Source organism: Podarcis filfolensis (genome assembly GCF_964270895.1).
Source record: "Podarcis filfolensis genome assembly, chromosome: 10".
Lineage (NCBI taxonomy): Eukaryota > Metazoa > Chordata > Lepidosauria > Squamata > Lacertidae > Podarcis > Podarcis filfolensis.
The window spans coordinates 71,862,806-71,883,234 of record NC_139612.1 but is presented as its reverse complement, the minus strand read 5'-3'; the positions used below and the strand labels follow the sequence as shown (position 1 = coordinate 71,883,234).

At 45.0% G+C, this 20,429-nt stretch overlaps 3 protein-coding genes and 1 long non-coding RNA gene across 9 annotated transcripts in view; 2 read left to right on the top strand and 2 right to left on the bottom strand.

The window, feature by feature from the left end:
• The window catches only part of LOC310742959 (uncharacterized protein), a 184,440-nt gene that overhangs the window by 6,688 nt on the left and 157,323 nt on the right, over nucleotides 1–20,429 (bottom strand). The window lies entirely within an intron of this gene.
• Nucleotides 1–20,429, bottom strand: part of LOC310742979 (uncharacterized protein) — an 88,840-nt gene that overhangs the window by 46,759 nt on the left and 21,652 nt on the right. The gene's annotated exons all lie outside the window — the stretch shown is intronic.
• The window catches only part of LOC310743196, a 35,914-nt gene that overhangs the window by 3,825 nt on the left and 11,660 nt on the right, over nucleotides 1–20,429 (top strand). The gene's annotated exons all lie outside the window — the stretch shown is intronic.
• LOC310742935 (uncharacterized protein) lies at nucleotides 1,276–16,832 on the top strand. 3 transcript variants are annotated; one of them, XM_083572802.1, is made up of 7 exons: nucleotides 1,311–1,397; nucleotides 3,136–3,640; nucleotides 3,840–3,921; nucleotides 4,166–4,248; nucleotides 4,974–5,100; nucleotides 14,118–15,328; nucleotides 15,413–16,832. In XM_083572802.1, exons 2-6 carry the CDS (start codon nucleotides 3,215–3,217, stop codon nucleotides 15,290–15,292), a joined length of 1,893 nt encoding a protein of 630 aa, XP_083428928.1. In that variant the 5' UTR covers nucleotides 1,311–1,397; nucleotides 3,136–3,214; the 3' UTR covers nucleotides 15,293–15,328; nucleotides 15,413–16,832. The 3 variants fall into 3 exon arrangements, with proteins under 3 accessions (XP_083428929.1, XP_083428928.1, XP_083428930.1); XM_083572803.1 differs by having other exon boundaries at nucleotides 1,276–1,397; nucleotides 14,118–16,832; XM_083572804.1 differs by lacking the exon at nucleotides 1,311–1,397 and adding an exon at nucleotides 1,578–1,619 and having other exon boundaries at nucleotides 3,392–3,640; nucleotides 14,118–16,832.

The following is a 20,429-nucleotide window of genomic DNA, read 5'->3' as shown; positions in this document are numbered from 1 at the left end:
CCTGGCGATTCCTGCTCCCTGCCTTTTCCTGGCCAGCCTGAGAGATCCTTGGAAAGGGCGGGTTTCTTGACTCCAGAATCCATCACCGCAGACCCGTTTCATTCAGGCCTAGAGATCTGCTCTTTGGACCAGTCTGCTTGGATCATGTGGATCATCAATGGATCATCCATGATGTCATACCCTTCTCACGGAGGGGGGGGGGCTCAGGAAGAATCTCCTGCCACGTGACTGGGGGAGTCTGGAGGCTGACGGGGGTCAGACAGGGCTGCTGTTTTGCTCTCCTTACTAGTTCAGCTCAGGTTTCACTGGCAGAAGTTACATTTCATGAAGAAATGGGTGGATTCATTGAGGAAACGGGGCTACGTTGTAAAGAGGCAAATGTGTCTACTTTGTTACCACCCAGTGAGTTGTCTTGCAAAGGCCGTTTGCAGAAAGGCTCCTATTGTATCACCTGCGGCTACATGCCGGAGTTTGGGTCTTTTTGCGGAAATGTGTCTGTGTAAATGCACTTATCCCTGTGCATTTATAATGGCAAGACATTAAATCCCATGAGATCCACAAGCCCCAGAACCATAAGCCCACAAAGGAGTCCAAAAGCACAGAACGAAGCAGCCCTTTATCTCTGTGTTGTTGGCTATGAAAAGCTGGATGTCCAACGACAACAACATGTACAACAAGAACAAGAACATTGTCTCTGGGCAGCTTCCAAAAGAATAGAAGAAAACATGACCCAACATGAAATATTAAAAGCTTCCCGATACGGAGCTGCTTTTAGGCGTCTATGGAGGTTTGTCTCCTTGACATCTGGTGGGAGGGCGTTCCACAGGGCAGTCACGACAACCGAGAAGGCCCCCTGTAACCTCACTTCTCGCAATGAGGGACCTGCCAGAAGACCCTCGGAGCTGGACCTCAGTGTCCGGGCTGAGCGATGGACGTGGAGACGCTCTTCCCCTTCTTCTGGGCTGAGACCATTTGGGGCTTTCAAGGTCAGCGCCAGCACTTTGAATGGTGCTCGGAAACGGACCGGGAGCCAGTGAAGATTTCTTAGGACCCGTCTTCAGGGGCCAGCTGTTAGGGGGCCGTTTAGCTGCTGTCCAAAACTGAAGGTATCCCTTGCCGGAAGTAATCCATAAACCTCTCCTCCTCCGCCTTCTCGGGATGCCATTGGTGCGCGATGCTCCTGCTCTCGGGAGAGGGAGAGGCGTGAGTTGGGTGCGCTCGGCTTGCCAAGGGTTAAATGGAATCGAGCTAGTTTCCTAGACAGGAAAGAAAGACGGGGGGGGCAGGTCCTCCAGAGCGAAAGCCCAACCCCTCCCTTTCCTGCAAGACGTCGGGCGTGTGGGGGTCCCGTTGGTTCGGCTCTGCAGAGGCTGCCTGGGGGCGCCTGCTGGGATCCGGTGAGTCTCCTCTCTCCCAACATAGGGCCCATGGGGAGAGCGGGGGTCCCAGCGCTGCATGGCAAGAGGGGGGCAAGTCAGGGCGCGGAGGGTTGCAGGAGGGCGGCAGCTCTGCTCTTCCTTTGCATGGATGCACTGCTGACCCCTTGGATCCAGGAGCGCTGAAATGCATGCAAACAAACCCCATTCAGATGTATGGATCAGTCCCCTTTTATAACAGAGGTTGTCCGCGGATGGAAACATTCAGACATGAAATTTACCCTGGTCCCTAAAACCTCACCTGTGCAAGGAAGGAAGGAAGGCAGGAAAGAAGGAAAGAAGGAAGGAAGGAAGGAAGGAAGGCAGAGAAGAGAAAGCGCTTCCTCTTGCAGGGCAGAGTAAAACCTGTGGAACTGCCTCCCAAGAGCCAGAGAGGCCACCAATCAAGGTGGCCTTAAAAGAGAAGGAGACCAATCCGTGGAGGAGGAGGTGAGGGCGATGGGGGGGGGTTCCTCTGCTCTATGGGGCAGCCCTCTGGCCTGATCCTGCAGGGCTCATTTTCTCCTCCAGTGCTTAGTTCCTCCAGATGCAAGTGTGTTCTCTGAGATTGCTTGGGGTTGAGCTAGATGATCCTTGGGGTGCCATCCACTTCTATAGTTCTATGAAAGCACCACTGGAGGTCTCACAAGCCAAGGCATTGAGAGCAGGAGAGGTCCTGCTGGAAAGGAAACAACCAGTGCAACTGTTTTAAAACAGGAATCCAACGTGTTTGTTGTGAGGGGACTCAGTGGGGTGGGGTAGACCCATGGATGCCACCTTGATCTCCTTGGACAAAGAGGTGGGAGAGAAATGCCATTCATAAAGAGAGACAGCCCAGCCAATCATCTGGCTGCTGCATTTTGGACCAGTTCCCGAGTCGCCTTCAAGGCAGTTCCACACAGAAAGCGTTACAACCATCCCATCTGGTGCAAAGCAGAGAGGACCAGGACCAAGTCTGGGACTGTGACTGTGGGTGGCAAACTAGCCTGAGCTGGACACGGGCACCTGAGCCTCAAGCGACCATGATGGACCCAGGTGTCCCCAAGTATTCATGACGGGGGAGGGGGAGTGTTAGGCAATGTAACATCATCATCATCATCATCATTATTGTTAGTTCCCTGCTCATCATCTGAATCTCCAAGAGCAGATTGATAAGAACTGTTGAAATAAGCAATAAGAATAGTTGAAAACGCATGGCACGCATAGAAAGGCGAGTCCCACTTTATTTGTTTTTGAGTGCTGTCCTTTGACCCCACCCACATGTCATTTGGCCTCATCCACTTGGCCCTCAGGAGTTAGCCAGATAAGGGAATAAATGTGCTCTGAAATGGGTTTGGGCAGGAGAGCAACTCTTGAGGAACCCTGGGTTAGGCCCTCCACTATAACCCAATGCTCAGATAACACTCAGTACAAATGAGTCACTTGTCAATCACAGTTCTGACTTCATTCCTTGATTGAAAACTCTGAAAGGCAGGAGCAACCAGGCTGATTCATCTCTCAGAAAGACCAACAGTTCCCTGCTCATTTTGCATGGTCACTTTCCCTCTAGGAGGGCTGGAGACTTACTTCTCCTTCTCCTTTTGATAGAAACCTCAGAGTCTGGGTTGTGGTGCAGTCCAGAGCTGGCTCTTCCAAAACTCATACATACTTCCTCACGGAACATTTTTCTCCTCTAGGCAATATGTCAGTTTTGTAACAGAACAATGTATTTGCTTTGTAGAATTTGCAAGGACCTGTAATTCGGACAGACAGAACTTGGCACAAGATCAAAGGATTCCTTCATCTCTCTTGGAGGCTTCATGAGAGCACAGATGGATGAGAAAAACGCAGCTGGCCCTGAAGCAGGAAGAGGCCATGCCATCAGAACCGGGAGCCGTGGGGGATTTTGGGAGAAAACTGTGCAGAAGATCCTGAGTGAGGAGGACACCCTCTGCTCAGAGGCTCAGAGCCAGCAGTTCAGGCAGTTCTGCTTCCAGGAGGCCAAAGGACCTCGAGATGTTTGCAGCCGACTCTACAACCTTTACCATCAATGGCTGAAGCCAGAAAGGCACACGAAAGCTGAGATGCTGGACCTGGTGATCTTGGAGCAGTTCCTGGCTGTCCTTCCACCGGAGATGGAGAATTGGGTGAGGGAATGCGGAGCGGAGACCAGTTCCCAGGCAGTGGCCCTGGCCGAAGGTTTCCTCCTGAGTCAGGCAGAGGAGAGGAAGCAGGCAGAGCAGCAGGTGAGAGAGACTTTCCTCTAGATACTCCAAAGGGGCTCCGAACGTGAGTGACAATATCTGAAAATTCTCTGTTAATATACCATCCTTTTTTGGAAAGCAGCCATTGAATATTATCAGATTGCCCTTCAGTTTTTGCCTATGTCTTCCTTTTCTAACTCTTCTTCATATTCTCTGTTTTGAATCTTTGTTGCTATTTCAGAGACAGGATCTGTTTGCAGAAATGGGCCCAGATTCCTCTGAGACCAAAAGGACTCCGTTGAACACCAGAGAGAGGCTGCTGGGTAAGGAAGGAGTCCATTCTCCGTTTGGTCCCTTTCTGTGGATATCAAAACGAATCCATGGGTTCTTGTCATCTTTTTTGGGTGGGGGGAGACATTTGGGGCCAAGAGCACCAAGGAGGGAAGATGTATTTTTTAACCCAACTAAATTATGAAATGGGTCCAAATGTCCAGATGCACTCAGAAGGTGAGACTTTTTGGAGAGCAGCTGCACTCCTGGCTTCCCACTTACCTCTGTCTCTTGCAGGCGACCAGATGATGCCAGCAAGACCTCCTCTTCCATCTATTCCTGGTGGGGAAGGAGAAGCAACGGCTGTGGAAGCAGCTCAGGTAGAGGGAGGGAGCCCTCTGGGGAAGGGGGCTGAGGGGTGGGGCAGCCAGGGTGCCTCTGGCCCCCAAGGAATCTCTCTCCTCCTCTTGGCTTCTGTCCAAGCTTCTCTGAAGGCATCTTTGTCAAGGGCAGCTTGGACAGAAGCCAAGAAGCTGGGAATGCCATTCGAAAAACTTAATGTGCTGAGAATAAGGAACAGCCACCTTGCCTTAACTCGCCTTCTGACGGTCAATAGGATGATTCATAAGTCATTGTAGTTTTATTCCTAGAGTTATCATTGAATGCTAAAATAGGCTTCAAAGCAGTTCATCAAGCCTAAAAAACAGTTCCCAGGATTCACCAGTTACATCAGTTGCACCATGGGGCTTTCCCCCCCTTCTCCTCCCCCCATGCACTTCTTGAAGTTGTCTTTTAGGGCATCAGAAGGGTCCCCCCCAAGAACAGGACAAGGGGAGCAGAGAGGGGATCCTTCCATCTGGCACAGACAGAAGGATTTTAAGAACACAATGTAGAGTTCTACCCATTTACACAAAGATTAATGTCCATCACTAAATCACACAAGAAAAGAATTCCACTAAGACATTAAAAGCAGCACCCACAATTAAAACGTGCAGCAGGACGATCCCATTGAAACAAAACACCATTTAATGAGCAGAAAGAAACAGCAATGTGTAGCAGATAATCTTTCTGCTCTCTAAAGAGGACCTCTTCATTTCTCTCTTAGGGTCCAGTGTGCTCTGAAGATGTCGCTGTTCATTTCACAGATGAGGAATGGGCGTTGCTGGATCCAGACCAGAGAGCTCTGCATAAGGAAGTCATGGAGGAGAATCATGGGATCGTGGCCTCTCTCAGTAAGGCTCCCTTTTGGATCCTAATCTCTCTTTGGAAATTCCATGCATATCTCTCTGTGATAAGGCTCCCTGGTTTCGATGGAGGTCAACAGGGCCACTTGCAGCATCTGGGATTCTAATACCCCCAAAACTGACCTTAAATGAAGGGCTATCAGCATGTTTTGACCGTGGACATGATGAAGCCAGCATAGACCTTGCTGAGAATGGAGTGGGAATATGCTAGGAATTTGAGGTTAGGAAAGCACATCTTTGTTTGACACTGTCCTGCCTTGTATTTCCCCAAATCTTCCTGACACAGAGCTTGTGGAAGGCATAGAGGGGTTGTTTCTGATGGTTGTAATTGTCCACAATTCACTTCACAAAGCAGCTTGCTCAACACACAATCCTGATACACCTTCATCTTGGTATTGGTTAGCATCCCATTCACCCATACAGTGGTCCCTCGGGTTACAGACACTTCAGGTTACAGACGCTTCAGGTTACAGACTCCGCTAACCCAGAAATAGTACCTCGGGTTAAGAACTTTGCTTCAGGATGAGAACAGAAATTATGCGGCAGCGGCATGGCGGCAGCGGTAGGTCCCATTAGCTAAAGTGGTACCTCAGGGTAAGAACAGTTTCAGGTTAAGAACAGACCCCCAGAACAAATTAAGTTCTTTTTTTTCCCATTGATAAATTTTTATTGATATTACATATATATACATATAGACATATACAAAATCCATTACATAACTTGCACATATTATATCCATTCCAGAAATCATAAGTATAATACAAAGTTGTTTTAGGCTCTGCCAAGCCTTGGACTTCCCTCCACTCCTTTGGTAAGTATCAGATAGGTTTTACAGTCACGTATTTTATCCCTTTTACTTCCTAATCACTTACTGTTAGAGTTATTTCAACCCCGCCAGTGTCGTCTGAAATTTAGTTCCAATATACGTCAAATATTTATTCCAATTATCAGGAAATTTCTGTTCGTCTTGATCCCTTAATCTTCCTGTTATTCTAGCAAGCTCGGCATAATTTATCACTTTGACCTGCCAATCACTTATATTGGGTATAACCTCCGTTTTCCAATTTTGTGCTAACATGATTCTTGCAGCTGTTGTGGCATATAGGAATAATATCTTATCTTCATTTTTAATTTCTTTACCCATCATTCCTAGCAGAAAAGCTTCAGGCTTTTTGGGAAAAGTATATTTAAAATTTTTTTTAAGTTCATTAGAAATCGATTCCCAAAAGCCTTTCACTTTGCTGCATGACCACCACATGTGGTAGAAGTCACCATCTGCCTCTCCACATTTCCAGCATCTTTTGTTCTTCAACCTATAGATCTTAGCCAGCTTCACTGGCGTGTGATACATACCACCTATAAATCATTTTCCACAGGTTTTCCCTTAGTGCCATACACGCCGTGAACTTCATATTAGTGTTCCAGCCACCTCTCAAAGTCGATGTTATAACCAATGTCTATCGCCCATTTAGTCATGACCTCCTTCACCTCCTCGTCTTTTGTATACCACTCCAATAAGATATCGTATATCCTAGACAATATTTTGTTCTTACCTTCTATAACTTCCACATTAAATTTAGATTTTTTGTCCTCAAATCCTAATTTCTTTTTGTCCTCTTTTAACAAATCATTTACCTGATGGTATTGCAGCCACCCTGTAAATGCGTTTTTTATCTCTTCGTACAGTCTGAGTTTAATGCCTTGATCAGTTTTCCGCGCAAGTTCTTCATAGGTGGCATTCTTCCCTTCCATATTGATTTTTTTGACAGTTAGAACTTCTATTGGTGAAATCCACCAAGGTGTCTTCCTTTCCAATAGATTTTTATTCCTTTCCTATGCTTGAAATATTGGTCCCCTAAAAATATGATTTAGAAAGCCTCGATGTACTTTCACCTTTTTGTACCACAGGTACGAGTGCCACCCGTACCTGTTATCGAAGCCTTCCAAATCCAAGGTGTCCCTATTTTCCAGTCTTATCCAATCTTTCAGCCACATTAAACACACCGCTTCATAATATAAACTTAAATCCGGCAGGGAGAAACCCCCTCTTTCTTTTTTATCTACCAATACTTTCATTTTTATTCGCGGTCTTTTTCCCTGCCAAATGAATCTCGCCAAGGCTCTTTGCCACTCTTTACATTGCTTTAACCCTTTAAGTACAGGAATGGTTTGAAATAAAAATAGCATTCTGGGCAGGACATTCATTTTGATAACCGCTATCCTCCCCAAAAAGGATAGTCTCATTCTTTCCCAGATTTCTAAATCTTTCTTAATATTCTTCCAAGTGACCTCATAGTTATCCTTGTATAAGTTAATGTTTTTAGCTGTAATCCACACTCCAAGATACTTCACCTTCTTTGCTGTCATAATCCCCGTCTTTTGTTCTAACTCTACAATATCCTCTTTAGTTAAATTTTTGGTCAACATTTTGGACTTATTCTTATTAACTTTTAGGCCTGCCACAACACCAAACTCTTCAAATTTTTGTAAGGCCTCTTTCACACTATACTTTGGGTCTTCTAATGTTAATACAATGTCATCCGCAAAGGCTTTGATTTTGTATTCCTTAGTCCCTACTTTGACTCCTTTAACCTCTGTTGTTTCCCTCAGTCTCTTAGTAAGTACTTCCAATACTGTTATAAATAACAAAGGAGACAAGGGACAGCCTTGTCTAGTCCCTTTGGATATATCAAAACATTCTGATGTAGTATTATTTATTACAAGTTTTGCTTTTTGCTCACGGTAAATAGCTTCGATACCTTTACTAAGTCTTTCTCCTACCCCCATCATTTTCAAATTTTCTATCAGGAAACGCCAAGAAACATTATCAAATGCCTTTTCGGCATCAATGAATATCAGTTTCTATCTATTCTAGTTTCCAAATATTCAATGATATCTATCACATTTCTTACGTTATCCTTCAATTGTCTCCCTGGTAGGAAGCCCGTTTGGTCTTTATGAATTCTACTATTTAATACTTTTTAAAATCTTTCTGCCATTACCTCTGCAAACAATTTATAATCGTTATTTAATAACGAGATCGGTCTATAATTCTTCACCTCTAGGGCGTCGACATCTTTTTTAGGTATTAATGTAATATAAGCCTCCTTCCAGGTATTCAGCATCCTTCCTTCTTTTAAAATATTATTCATGACTTCACATAAAATTGGACATAGTTGATCACTTAATGTTTTGTAGTATTTGGCCGGTAAGCCATCCGGCCCCGGCGCTTTTCCAATTTTCATTTTTTTATTGCCTTCCTTATCTCATCTTCCGTAATCATCTGGTTTAATAACTCTTTTTCTTCAGTTGCAATCTGTTGTAGATGATGTTCTCCCAGATAACGTTCTATTTCATAGTCTGTTTCCTTTTCTCTTTTATATAAGTCCTTATAGTATTTCTGAAATATCCTTTTTATTTCTTTTGGCTCTTCCACTATCCTTTCTCCATTCCTTATCTTACAGATCATATTTTGCTTTTTCCACGCCAAGTATTTCCCTATTTTATTAGCTGATTCGAAACTCTTTTGTTTCATCATTTTAATTCTCCGTTCAATCTCCTGATTTACTATCATAGAAAACTGAGCTTGTAGTATCTTTATATTTTGTTTTATTGTCTCCTTTCCTGGTTTAATAGGTGGTTGTCTTTCATTCTCCATAAGCTGTGTTAGGATCTCGTCTTTCTTTTTCTCTTTTTCTTTTCTTAGGTGGCTGTTTTTCTGGATTAGGAAGCCCCTCATAACGGCTTTTCCTGCATCCCAAACCGTTTCTATAGCTGTCCCTTTGTTTAAGTTATAATAATAATAATAATAATAATAATAATAATAATAATAATAATTTATTATTTATACCCCGCCCATCTGGCTGGGCCTCCCCAGCCACTCTGGGCGGCTTCCATAAAAACCAAAAATACAGTAAAATATCACACGTTAAAAACTTCCCTGAACAGGGCTGCCTTAAGATGTCTTCTGAATGTCAGGTAGTTGTTTATCTCTTTGACATCTGCTGGAAGGGCGTTCCACAGGGCGGGCGACACTACCGAGAAGGCCCTCTGCCTGGTTCCCTGTAGCTTTGCTTCTCGCAATGAGGGAACCGCCAGAAGGCCCTCAGCACTGGACCTCAGTGTCCGGGCAGAATGATGGGGGTGGAGACGCTCCTTCAGGTATACTGGACCGAGGCCATTTAGGGCTTTAAAGGTCAGCACCAACACTTTGAATTGTGCTCGGAAACGTACTGGGAGCCAATGTAGGTCTTTCAAGACCGGTGTTATATGGTCTCGGCGGCCGCCCCCAGTCACCAGTCTAGCTGCTGCATTCTGGATTAGTTGTAGTTTCCGAGTCACCTTCAAAGGTAGCCCCACGTAGAGCGCATTGCAGTAGTCCAAGCGGGAGATAACCAGAGCATGCACCACTCTGGCGAGACAGTCCGCAGGCAGATAGGGTCTCAGCCTACGTACCAGATGGAGCTGGTAAACAGCTGCCCTGGACACAGATTTGACCTGTGCCTCCATGGACAGCTGTGAGTCCAAAATGACTCCCAGGCTGCGCACCTGGTCCTTCAGGGGCACAGTTACCCCATTCAGGACCAGGGAATCCTCCACACCTGCCCGCCTCCTGTCCCCCAAAAACAGTACTTCTGTCTTGTCAGGATTCAACCTCAATCTGTTAGCCACCATCCATCCTCCAACCGCCTCCAGACACTCACACAGGACCTTCACCGCCCTCACTGGTTCTGATTTAAAAGAGAGGTAGAGCTGGGTATCATCCGCATACTGATGAACACCCAGCCCAAACCTCCTGATGATCTCTCCCAAGTTCCACTTGAAGTACTCTTCGATTGTTTCTTTTGCCTTACTTACTATCTTTGGATCATTAAATATTCATTCATTCTCCATCTAAATGCTCTAACATCTTTACCCTTTATTTCTATGAATACTGGATTGTGGTCGGACATAGTTTGTGGGAGAATTTCAGATTTAGGTAAGCTCTGTGTCAGTTCCTTCGAAATCCAAATATTATCTTTTCTCCCCCAACTCTGATTTGGGTTTGAGAAGAAAGTATATTGTTTTATAGTAGGGTTTTTAAATCTCCAAGCATCAATTAATCCCATAGTGTCGACCAATTCAAAAAATGTTTGAGGTAGCTTACCTTCCTTCATCTCTTGCTTTTTTGTTGATCTATCTAAATTAGGTGACACCACTCCATTAAAATCACCCATAAATAGCATTTTTTGATCCATCCACTCTAATAGCTTGTTACCTAATTCGGCAAAGAAAGCCGATTTTTTGTCATTAGGCGCGTATATTCCGGCGACAATTATTTTTGCTCCTTGAAACATAATCTGTACTACTATCATTCTCCCTTGTTCATCTTTATACAATAATTTTGGACCGTATTTTTCCTTTATATATAGTACCACTCCTCTTTTCTTAACCTTATCTGATGCCACGAAATCCAACCCTAATCTCTTATTACTCAAAATTCTCTTATGTTTTCTTGTTACATGCGTCTCTTGTAAGCAGATTAGGTCAAGATTCTTTTTTAGTAATATATGAGCAATCTGGTTCCTTTTATTTTTATTGTTGAGCCCATTCACGTTCCAAGACAGTATTTTTAAAGCGATCGATTATATACAATTAGTAAATTAACAAGTCTAAGTTAAAGCTACTGCTCTTTGTCGTTTGTCTCTTCTTTTTCCCTCTCTTCTCCTGAATTTATCTCCCTCCCTTCCTCTCCACTCCCCCCACCTCCGCCCCCCTCCCTCAGCCGGTCCCCTACCTCCTCCCATCCCGCCATCTTTCCAAGTTCCTTCTCGTATCTTCTTGCAAATTTTTCAAGTTCTGAAGGGCTGGACAGTTTAAATCTTTTTTCCTTAAAATAGAATGAAATTCCGGAAATTCCCATCTATATAGGATACCATTTTTCTTCAGCTGGTTAGTTAATTTTTTGTAAACGTCCCTCCTTCGAAGAAATCTCGAGGGGATCTCTTTAAATATAATAATTGAGTTTCCTTCAATACATAACCTTTTGTTATAGTTTTGTTTCAGTACTTCGTTCCTCATGTCCAATGAATTGAACATGACTAGTACATCTCCTGGCAATTTCCCCCCCCTGGCTTTGGCCGATTTTGTTTTTATCCGAAAAATATTTGCTAGTGAGTAACTTATCTCTTCTTCCCCCCTATCTAACCAAATTGCCAGCTCTTTAATCATTTTAGATCTTATATTCTCATTTGGGTCCTCTGGAATCCCTCTGAATTTCAGGTTTAATTGATTCTGTCTCATCTGAGTCATTGCCATACTGTCCAGCAATTCTTCCTGTACCTTACCTATCTCCTTAACTTCCATTTTAATCCTGTCCAAATCCTTCTTACTGTCTTTCGTATCCTTTTGCACCCTTTTCATTGAATCTTCAAGTACTTTGGCTCTTACCGATAAATCTTTAACTTTTCCTGTCAGTTCTCCCACCACCCCTCCAATCTCTTATCCAATGTATCCTGAACTTAGAATCATAGAATCCATAGAATCCAATAGCTTTTTCTCAATATAATGCTCATTCTGTTTAAATTCCTTCCTTATTTCAACCATCAAACTATCATAGTCCTTAATTTCCTTCCCATCTTCTTGTCTAGATGGCCTCCTTTCTGCTGGTGTTCCCGCCCCCTTTTCATTTTCTCCATCAGCTTATATTAGCTAATTATTAATAGGTCTTCCCCCCTAGTGGTCAGTACAGTGAGCTGCTAGATTCCTCTGTTCCTCCCATTAATTTCTTCCAATATACTTTCCTTTGTTCCCACACGGTGACATCTTATTAACCTTCCAAGTCTTAGTTCTTTTCTCTTCCGTAAGACTCCTCAATGGGATGTCTCCCTCCTCACACGACCAAACAACTGGTCTCGTGTGGTATTAGTAATTACACAATTAGGGAGAAACCAAATACACAAAAAGACAACCAAGAAGAGACAAGAAAGGATAGAGGAAAAACAAGTAAAAAAAACAGGAAAGCAGGAAAAAAAGCGGGTGGGAAAGCCAGCGTCTCCAAAAATATGCCAGGAATGGATGGGAAGTAGTAAAAAACTAGAAAAAAGTAAAGGAGAAAGAGGCGGGCAAAAAAAAAAAAAGAATAACCGCCAAAGTTACAGGGGCGAATGGGGAAAATCACATAACCAAATAGTTCTCTGGAACTTGGACGAAGTATGGGATAGGTCTCAGTCTGAGAGTGAGCACAAGGGAGCAGGGCAGAACCAGGTGGGAGGGTGCTCCACGGGGAGAGAGACTTCCGTAGATAGCTGGATCCTGGTGAATTGTCCTGCTTAAACTTTCCTTCTTTCCTTCCAAAGACTCCCAGTCTCTTTCCGCTATAGCAGTAATTCAGTCTAAAGCATAACCACCGTCTTCTCCTACGTGTATGTTAGGATGTATCTCTTTAAGACGGGAGAAGACAGGGAGCAGAATGGCGGCGCGGAAATCCGCTGTAGTTTCTACTTTCTCCAAACCGTTCGCTTTTTTCTCCCAAGCCACCGGAGGAGCGCTGCCCCTCGGCGTCTCCCCTCCTCCTATTCTCAATCTAATTTTCAATCATTCACCTGGCCCAGGTATATACCAGTCTCTATTCTTTGCTCAAACGTAAAAGGTGAAGAAGGTAAAAATCACTATTGAAATACTGTTTAAATCAGTCCCTGTTCGAATACGGCAGGCAATAGAGCTGAATACGGAAAAACCGCCCATATATCCCAAACCGGTCGCTGATACAACCTCCGACCAGGTAGAACAGAAAAATTCCTTTCACTTCTTTCTAGTCCATTAAATTATTTTCAGTCGTTACCTTGCCTCAGAATCCTTGTATTTTGTATCTGAGGTCTCTCCTCTACACCCACTTAGCGGCAACTTTGTTGCTTTCTCTCTCTCCCAGTCTTCCGCTATACTCCATTTTACTCTTACCGCCAGTAGTGGACTCCTTCTTCTTCTTTCATCCCACGTATTCTTTTCCGCTGGGTTCTTTAGTTAAATTTTCTGTTTATTATCAACTTAGTTGCTTAAATTATTTCCCAGCTTTGGAACTGTTGTCGGAGGCTCACCGCTTTTCAAACGGAGCCTGAGGCTTCACAACACGGAGTCTGTTGCTTCCCCTTCATGCTGCAGCTCTAACCCTGTTAAACGCCTACAACGCAGGAGAGCAGAAGCAGCCTCGCTGGGTACCCTGTCCCCCAGGATAATCCTCCTGAGGTTTCGAGGTTCACGGAGCCTTTGTGACCTCCCTAGACCTCCGTGTTGTTCAAGACCCCCCCCAGAGGGCAGCCTCACGCTCCTTCCCATGGCTGCGGTGACTCGGAAGTCTGCAGAACAAATTAAGTTCTTAACCAGAGGTACCACTGTACTCTTTTGGAGAGGTGAGCCGTTGCCGTAACTGCCTCACCAGTACCCTTATCCTGTCAGCATCAACGAAGAGGTTGTTGGTTTCTTAGGTAGACAAAATCATCCACTACCTCCAGTTTCTGAAACTCGCATGGTGCTAGGCGCATTTTGCAACAGGGAATGTCATAGACACGAGCAGTTTCTGAGCTCTGCTCACAGAATCTAATATTTCGGATTAAAACTGCAGAGTGGAAGGAAAGAAGGACCTTTTTCTGCCTCCCCACTTCCAGCTACTCTCTAAAGACTGAAGGAGAGACCTTCTTTAAAAATCAGGGGGGTGGGCAGGGGAAGGACTAGACCATGTGAAAAATGAACATATTATTTCAGCTGCTGTTCATTCCTTTTCAGCTTTGTATTTTTGTCATAAGAGAGTGCATATGGACATTCCATTTTTGAGCCCATAACCTAGGTTTAAGGTCCTCTTTATGTTCTAGCTGTCCTATATCTGTTTCTAACACTGACCGCCTCTAGTGTGTGGTCAGCAGTGTTCATGCATGGAATTCTTCCTCTATCACAAGATTATTGATCAATATTCAATACAGTGGCACTCCATTTCTTTCGGCAGCTCTAATCCATTTCTTTCTTCATTGCAGGTGGTGATGATTTGGAAATTGAGAGCGAGGATGCCCATGACAGAATCCACACAGTGGAGAAGCCATTGCCACTCTTGGAGTGTGGAGAGAGCTTCAGTCACAGCTCCCATTTGACTACCCACCAAAGAAATGCTACTGAGAAGAAACCCTCTCAGTTCTCTGAATGGCGGGAAACTTTCTGTTGGAATGAAAACCTCACTTCACAGGAAATAATTCACACAGGGGAAGACCCACTGAAATACTTGGAATGTGGAAAGAGCTTCAGTACGAGTGTACATCTCATTTCACATCAAATAACTCACAGCAGGGAGAAACCCTATCAGGGCTTGGATTGTAGGGAAAGCTTTAATACAAGCACAACCTTCCATAAACACCAGAGAATTCACAGGGGGGAGAAGCCATTTCAATGCCAAGAGTGTGGAAAGAGCTTCAGTCAAAGCACCCATCTCACAGCCCATCAAATAATTCATACAGGTGAGAAACCCTATCAGTGCTCGGAATGTGGGCGGAGCTTTAATCACAGGGCGAATCTCACAGCCCATCAAAGAATTCACAGTGGTGAGAAACCCTATCAGTGCTCAGAATGTGGGAAGAGTTTCACTGTGAGCTCCGGTCTCGCTTCCCACCAAAGAATTCATACTGGGGAGAAACCCTATCAATGCATGAATTGTGGAAACAGCTTCAGTCAGAAGGCAAGTCTCATTTCCCATCAAAGAATTCACAGTGGTGAGAAGCCCTATCAGTGCTTGGAATGTGGGAAGAGCTTCAGTCGGAAGCAAAATCTCACTTGCCATCAAAGAATTCACACTGGTGAGAAACCCTATCAGTGCTCGGAATGTGGAAAGAGTTACTGCCATAGAGCCAATCTCACTTCCCACCAAAGAATTCACAGTGCTTGGAACGTGGAAAGAGCTTCTGTAAAAGCGCCCATCTCGCTACCCATCAAAGCATTCATACCGGGGAGAAATCCTATCAATGCTTGGATTGTGGAAAGAGTTTCCTCCAGAGAGCCGATCTCACTTCCCACCAAAGAATTCACACAAGGGGAAAACCATATCAGTGCTTGGAATGTGGAAAAACCTTTAGTCACTGTGCCAATCTCGTGGCACACCCAAGAATTCACAGTGGTGAGAAACCATAACAGTGCTCCCAATGAGGGAAGAGCTTCACTGTGAGGTCTGGTCTCGCTTCCCATCAAAGAATTCACAGTGGTGAGAAACCATATCAGTGCTTGGAATGTGCAAAGGGTTTCTGCCAGAAAGCCAATCTCACTTCCCACCAAAGAATTCACACAGGGGAGAAACCCTATCAGTGCTTGGAATGTGGGAGAAGCAAAGTCTCCCTTCCCATCAAAGAATTCACAGTGGTAAGAAATCATCAGTGCTTGGAATGTGAAAAGAGCTTCGGTAAGAGGACCAAGCTCATGGTCCATCAAAGAATTCATACAGGGGAGAATCATAGAATTTTAGACCTGCAGGAGACCCCTGGGTCGTCTAGTCTACTGCAGGACTCTCAACTCAAGCTTCCATGACATATTGCCTTCTCCTTACAACTTCTCCTTACAAACCTCCAAGGAAGGAGAGTCCACAACCTTCCAAGGGCATCTCTAATTTGAAGCCATTGGTTTGGGTCGCAGCCTCCAGAGCTGGTGAAAACAAGCTTGTTCAATCTTCCACGTGATAGTCCTTCCTGTTCCTCAGAAGGCTTGGTTTCCCAACTCTTAATTGTCTTGGTCACCCCCCCTCTGCACACCTTCCAGCTTGTCAAAATCCTTCTTAAATTGGGGCATCCAGAACCGGACACAGGACTCCAGGTGTGGTCTGAAGAAGGCAGAAGTGGGGCTGTTACTTCTCTTGATCTGGACACTTGACTTCTTTGGACGCAACCTAGAATAACAGCCTTTTTTGCTGCTGAATCATACTGTTGACTCATGTTAGTCTAAGACCCCTTTACCACATGCACTACTGGCAAGCCCGGTATCCCCCATCTTATATTTGTGCAGCAAATTCTTCTTGCCTAAGAGCAGAATCTTACCTTTCTGCTTAGTGAAATTTATTGGATGCCTTTATATACCACCTGTTTCTTCAAGAAGCTCAGTGTGGTCTTAAGTCATTCTCTCCCTCATTGTTTAATCCTGACATCAACCCTGTTAGGTAGGTTGGGCTGTGAAGCCATCACCCAGTGAGCTTCATGGCTGAGTGGGGATTTGAACCCAGGTCTCCCAGTTCCTAGTCCAAAACTCTTAAGCACTGCACCCCACTGGCTCTCGAATGAGACTCTTGGAAAGTGCATGCATGCGCATTTATTGAAAGTTTCAGTGCAATGTCTTGGTGTTTGTAGTTAAAGTTTTATACGCATGTATCAATGACATTAATATATTAATGGTAATTACAGTAGAAGAGTAAATTTTAGGTAATGCTAAACAGCGATAGGGTTAGTTTGGAATGCTGGGATTGAAAAATTGAACAATTGAACAATTTCCACATGAATCACAAGAAGATCTAAAATATAAATACAAAACGGCAACAGCAACAACCCCCGAAAAAGCTCCATGTCATGTATTGATGAAGTTGTTAGAAAATTTATTATGGGAAAGGGGGTAAAAGTCTTAAAAGTTCATGCAACCATCTTCTCAGGGTTCCTACTCTTTGTGTGAATGAACCTTGTTGCTACAAATAAAGATCAGGTCTACTGACCGCTGTTTTGCTCCTTTAACTTGCCTGGATTCTCCTTCTTTGGTGACCCTGGAGGGACCGCGGGGTGTGGCCCCCTGGGGAGCTGGGCAGTGGAGGAAATCAGCACCCCAGGATTTTTTCCTTCTCAGTGCTTTTCCACCTGAGCCTCTTACCTAAAAGCCTGACACCCCGCAATGAGACAGGATTGTGTCCCTGCCCTCAGCAAACAAAATAGCTCCCCCCTCCCAAGATACTGAGGTGCCCTGAGGGCTGTGCGGGATCCCCAGTCATTGAAATGAAAAGGGGAGAGGCTCAGGAAAGTTTCAGGGAGCAGGCAGGGAGGGGGCAGCACAGGCTCCAGAAGCTCCGTCTCGCTCATTCCTCCACACTACTCCCCCCCAATTACACCTGTCTCCCCCTCATGGCTCCTTCACAAGTGTGGGGAAGCTGCACTCCCTCTGCCCCCATCAAAGTTCCTTTAAGACCCCATATTTCAGGGGGCAGGCTCGTCTGCAGCAAAACAAAACACAGCTGCCCTGGCCAAGTGGAGCCAGGCTGGGGGGTACTGTCGGGACCCCGGAAATGTGCCCTTAGAAGAAAAATGTGCCCCTCTGTCGGAGGCAGCCCTCCTTCTGAAACACCAAGAGAGTAAACAGACAGTTCTCTGGAGAGGAGCAGAAAGCGGAGTCCCCTCAAGATCAGTATTGGGACCTGTGGCTTTTCAACTTGTTCATAAATGATCTAGACTTCAGAGGGAGCAGGGAGGGGGCAAAGTTTGCTGATGGCAGTAAATTGTCGAGGGTTGTTCAAAGAAAGAGAGATTGCAAGGAGCTCGAAAAGGACTTCTCCAAATGGGGTGAATTGGCAGAAAATACAGTTCATTGTCAATGAGATTAAAGTGATGTATGTTGGGACAAAAAAATACCTCTTAATGTCATATACAGGCTCATGGGGTCTGAAATGGATCTCTCTGTGTGCTCTAGGAGACCAGGGGAGAGGGGAGCTGGTCACAGCAGGAGGGGAAGTCTCCCTGGATGCTTCAGCTGATGGCCTCCTCTAATGGTCTCCTGCCCCTCCTCTCCTCCCTCTGAGCCTGAACTGCTCTCTGCCCCAGCCTCTTCCTGCTCACCAAACCCTGTTTCCTCCTCAGCTTGCAACACCTCCCCTCCCATTCTGCTCCATTTTCTCCCTCTTTCTGCTCATCGCCATCCCACCACCAGTCCCTGGGCTCTGAGCCTTCTTCCCTTTTGTGTTCCCCAGCTGGTGCCTCCCCCCCTGCACCCCTCCAGTCCATGACAACAGCAGCAACAACAAAAGTAAAATCAGTATGATAGTAATATGCACTGTGGACCTCTGGTAGGAAAACTCCCTAGCAGCATGACTGAATAAAAACTTCTGGGACTATGGAAAAGTACTATCTTCCCCAAACCCCAGAATACGGAGGAGCTCTGGGGTTGCCCCATGGGGTTCAAGAGTGAAGATGGGCCCATCAGGAGACTTCCCTGGTCCCTGCAGCCCCTCCGTTCCCCTCTTGCAATTCGGCTTGGGGGAAAATCTCCCATTAAATTACAGCATTTCAAGTTTTTTTCAGAATGCTTAGGAGGCAGGGATGAAGTTCTGGTGAAGAAGCAGTGCGGTGGTGGGGGTGACAGAGTTTGGTGCAAAAACCGTCTTGCATGCTTGAGTAGAGCAACTCCAGGGCAGCAGGACTTCTTCAGTAATAGTTTACGGAGCTTTCAAAGCATACAGTTCTCCCTGGGTCCCCAGTGAGGCACAAAACTTTGCTCCTGAGAGCAAATCCAGTTTCAGCAGTAAAAAAATAGAGCACACAGGATATCTAAGTCAGGCACACAAACCGGCAGAAGGGAGCAAGGGAGGAAAGAGGCTGGAAGGACGCAGGGCAAAGGATGTGTGTCTTTCACTTCCTGTCGTCTGGGAGGGAAGTCAGGAACTCAGCATATTCAGTGGCTTCACGAAGCAAAGCTTTCTTCTTTTTTCAAAAAAAATTATTCATTTTATAACACAAATAAAGAACACAAACAAAAAAACAAACAACACAAACAGATTATTCTCTTATCCTTATTTTTCTAAACATTGTTAGGTGGGCTTCTCCAAGTCCCACCCATCTGATTTTCATTTTACTTCTTTAGCAGTTTACACATCATAGTTTCTAACCATCTTTTTTTTATCACACTTAAATTAACTTCACATTTTATCGCTTACAAATAATATTATTTTAAAATACACTATCTTCTACTTCTAACACTACAGCCTATATCCACTTCCAAAGCTATTCTAAGATTTAAATATTAACATATTTTTTTCAAATATTCCTTAAGCTTCTTCCAATCTTCTTCCACCATCTCTTCTCTCTGGTCTCAGAGCCTTCCGGTCAGTTTGGCAAATTCCATATAGTCCATCATCTTCATCTGCCATTCTTCGATAGTTGGTAAATCTTGTTTCTTCCAATTCTTTTTTCCACAATTTATCCCAATCCACCATCATGATATTGTGCCCCACATCCCTGGCCCATTCAATCATTACAGATTTCACTTGTTCATCTCTCGTATGCCATTCCAGCAATAAATTATACATCTTAGATAGGTATTTTGTTTTTGTATCTAATAATTCCATTTCTAGTTTGGATTTCTCTGTTTGAAAACCAATTTTCTTATCCATTTTAAACATTTCATTTATCTGGATGTACTGGAACCAATCATCTACCGTAATTTTCGCTCCAAAACACGCACTTTTTTGCTCCTAGAAAGTAAGGGAAAATGCCTGTGCATGTTACGGAGCGAATGCACGGATCGGAGCCATGGCTGCCGTCAGTCAAGCAAAGCGGGAGCCGCTTACACACTCTACGAGGCTCTCGCTTTGCTTGCTTTAAAGCGACCTGGAGCCGGGGAGGAGGGAGGGAAGGAGAGTCATGGCAGCAAAGCCGGCAGCAGCCACTTACACGAGAGGAGGGACAGACGCTAGCAAAAGTCCGTGCGCTCTCTAAACAGAGCAATGAGGCTGCAGAGGGATGGCAGGAAAGATAAAATTTAAGCAACCAGCAGCAAAATAAAACCAACCTCGAGCTCTGAGCCAGCGCAGTGAAAACCAGGAAGTAAAAAAAAAGGCTGGGGAGGGCATGGGAGAGAGGGGAAAACTTCGCAAATCCCCCGCGTCTCAGCTGATCCGCTGGGACGGAGCAGCTTGTTTTCAGGCAGGATAGATTTGAGCATTATCTGGGTCCTAGTGCCCCTACCGCTTTTTTGTGCTCCATTCTATTGCTGCTGGTGGCTGCTTATCATTCAGGCTGCAAGGAGGAGCGCTTTTACACAGCTAATGGCGAATCCCCTGCAATCCAAGTCCTCCTCACTTGCTCAAATCTATTCTGCCTCAAAACAAGGAGCGGAAGGAAAAGGCTGCAAACTGTTAAATGGGGAAAAAACCCAGGCACAGGGCTAATACCTTAAGTATACCTTTAAAGCAACAGTGCTCTTTCCCTCCCTCCTCCCTGCTCAGCTCGCAGAAAAGCTCCTTCTCCACACACCCCACGCGTGCTCCTTGTCCCTTGAGTTCTTTTCCTTCCCTCCCCACTTAGAACGTGGTTACAAAGCACGGATCCACATGGATCCTCAGGATTTTT

Excerpts from the sequence above, each read along its gene's own strand:
- LOC310742935 (XM_083572803.1), top strand. The coding sequence starts at position 3,215 with ATGAGAGCACAGATGGATGAGAAAAACGCAGCTGGCCCTGAAGCAGGA. Across the intron at positions 3,641-3,839 it reads GGAAGCAGGCAGAGCAGCAG|AGACAGGATCTGTTTGCAGA; the intron begins GTGAGAGAGACT and ends TTGCTATTTCAG. Across the intron at positions 3,922-4,165 it reads CACCAGAGAGAGGCTGCTGG|GCGACCAGATGATGCCAGCA; the intron begins GTAAGGAAGGAG and ends TGTCTCTTGCAG.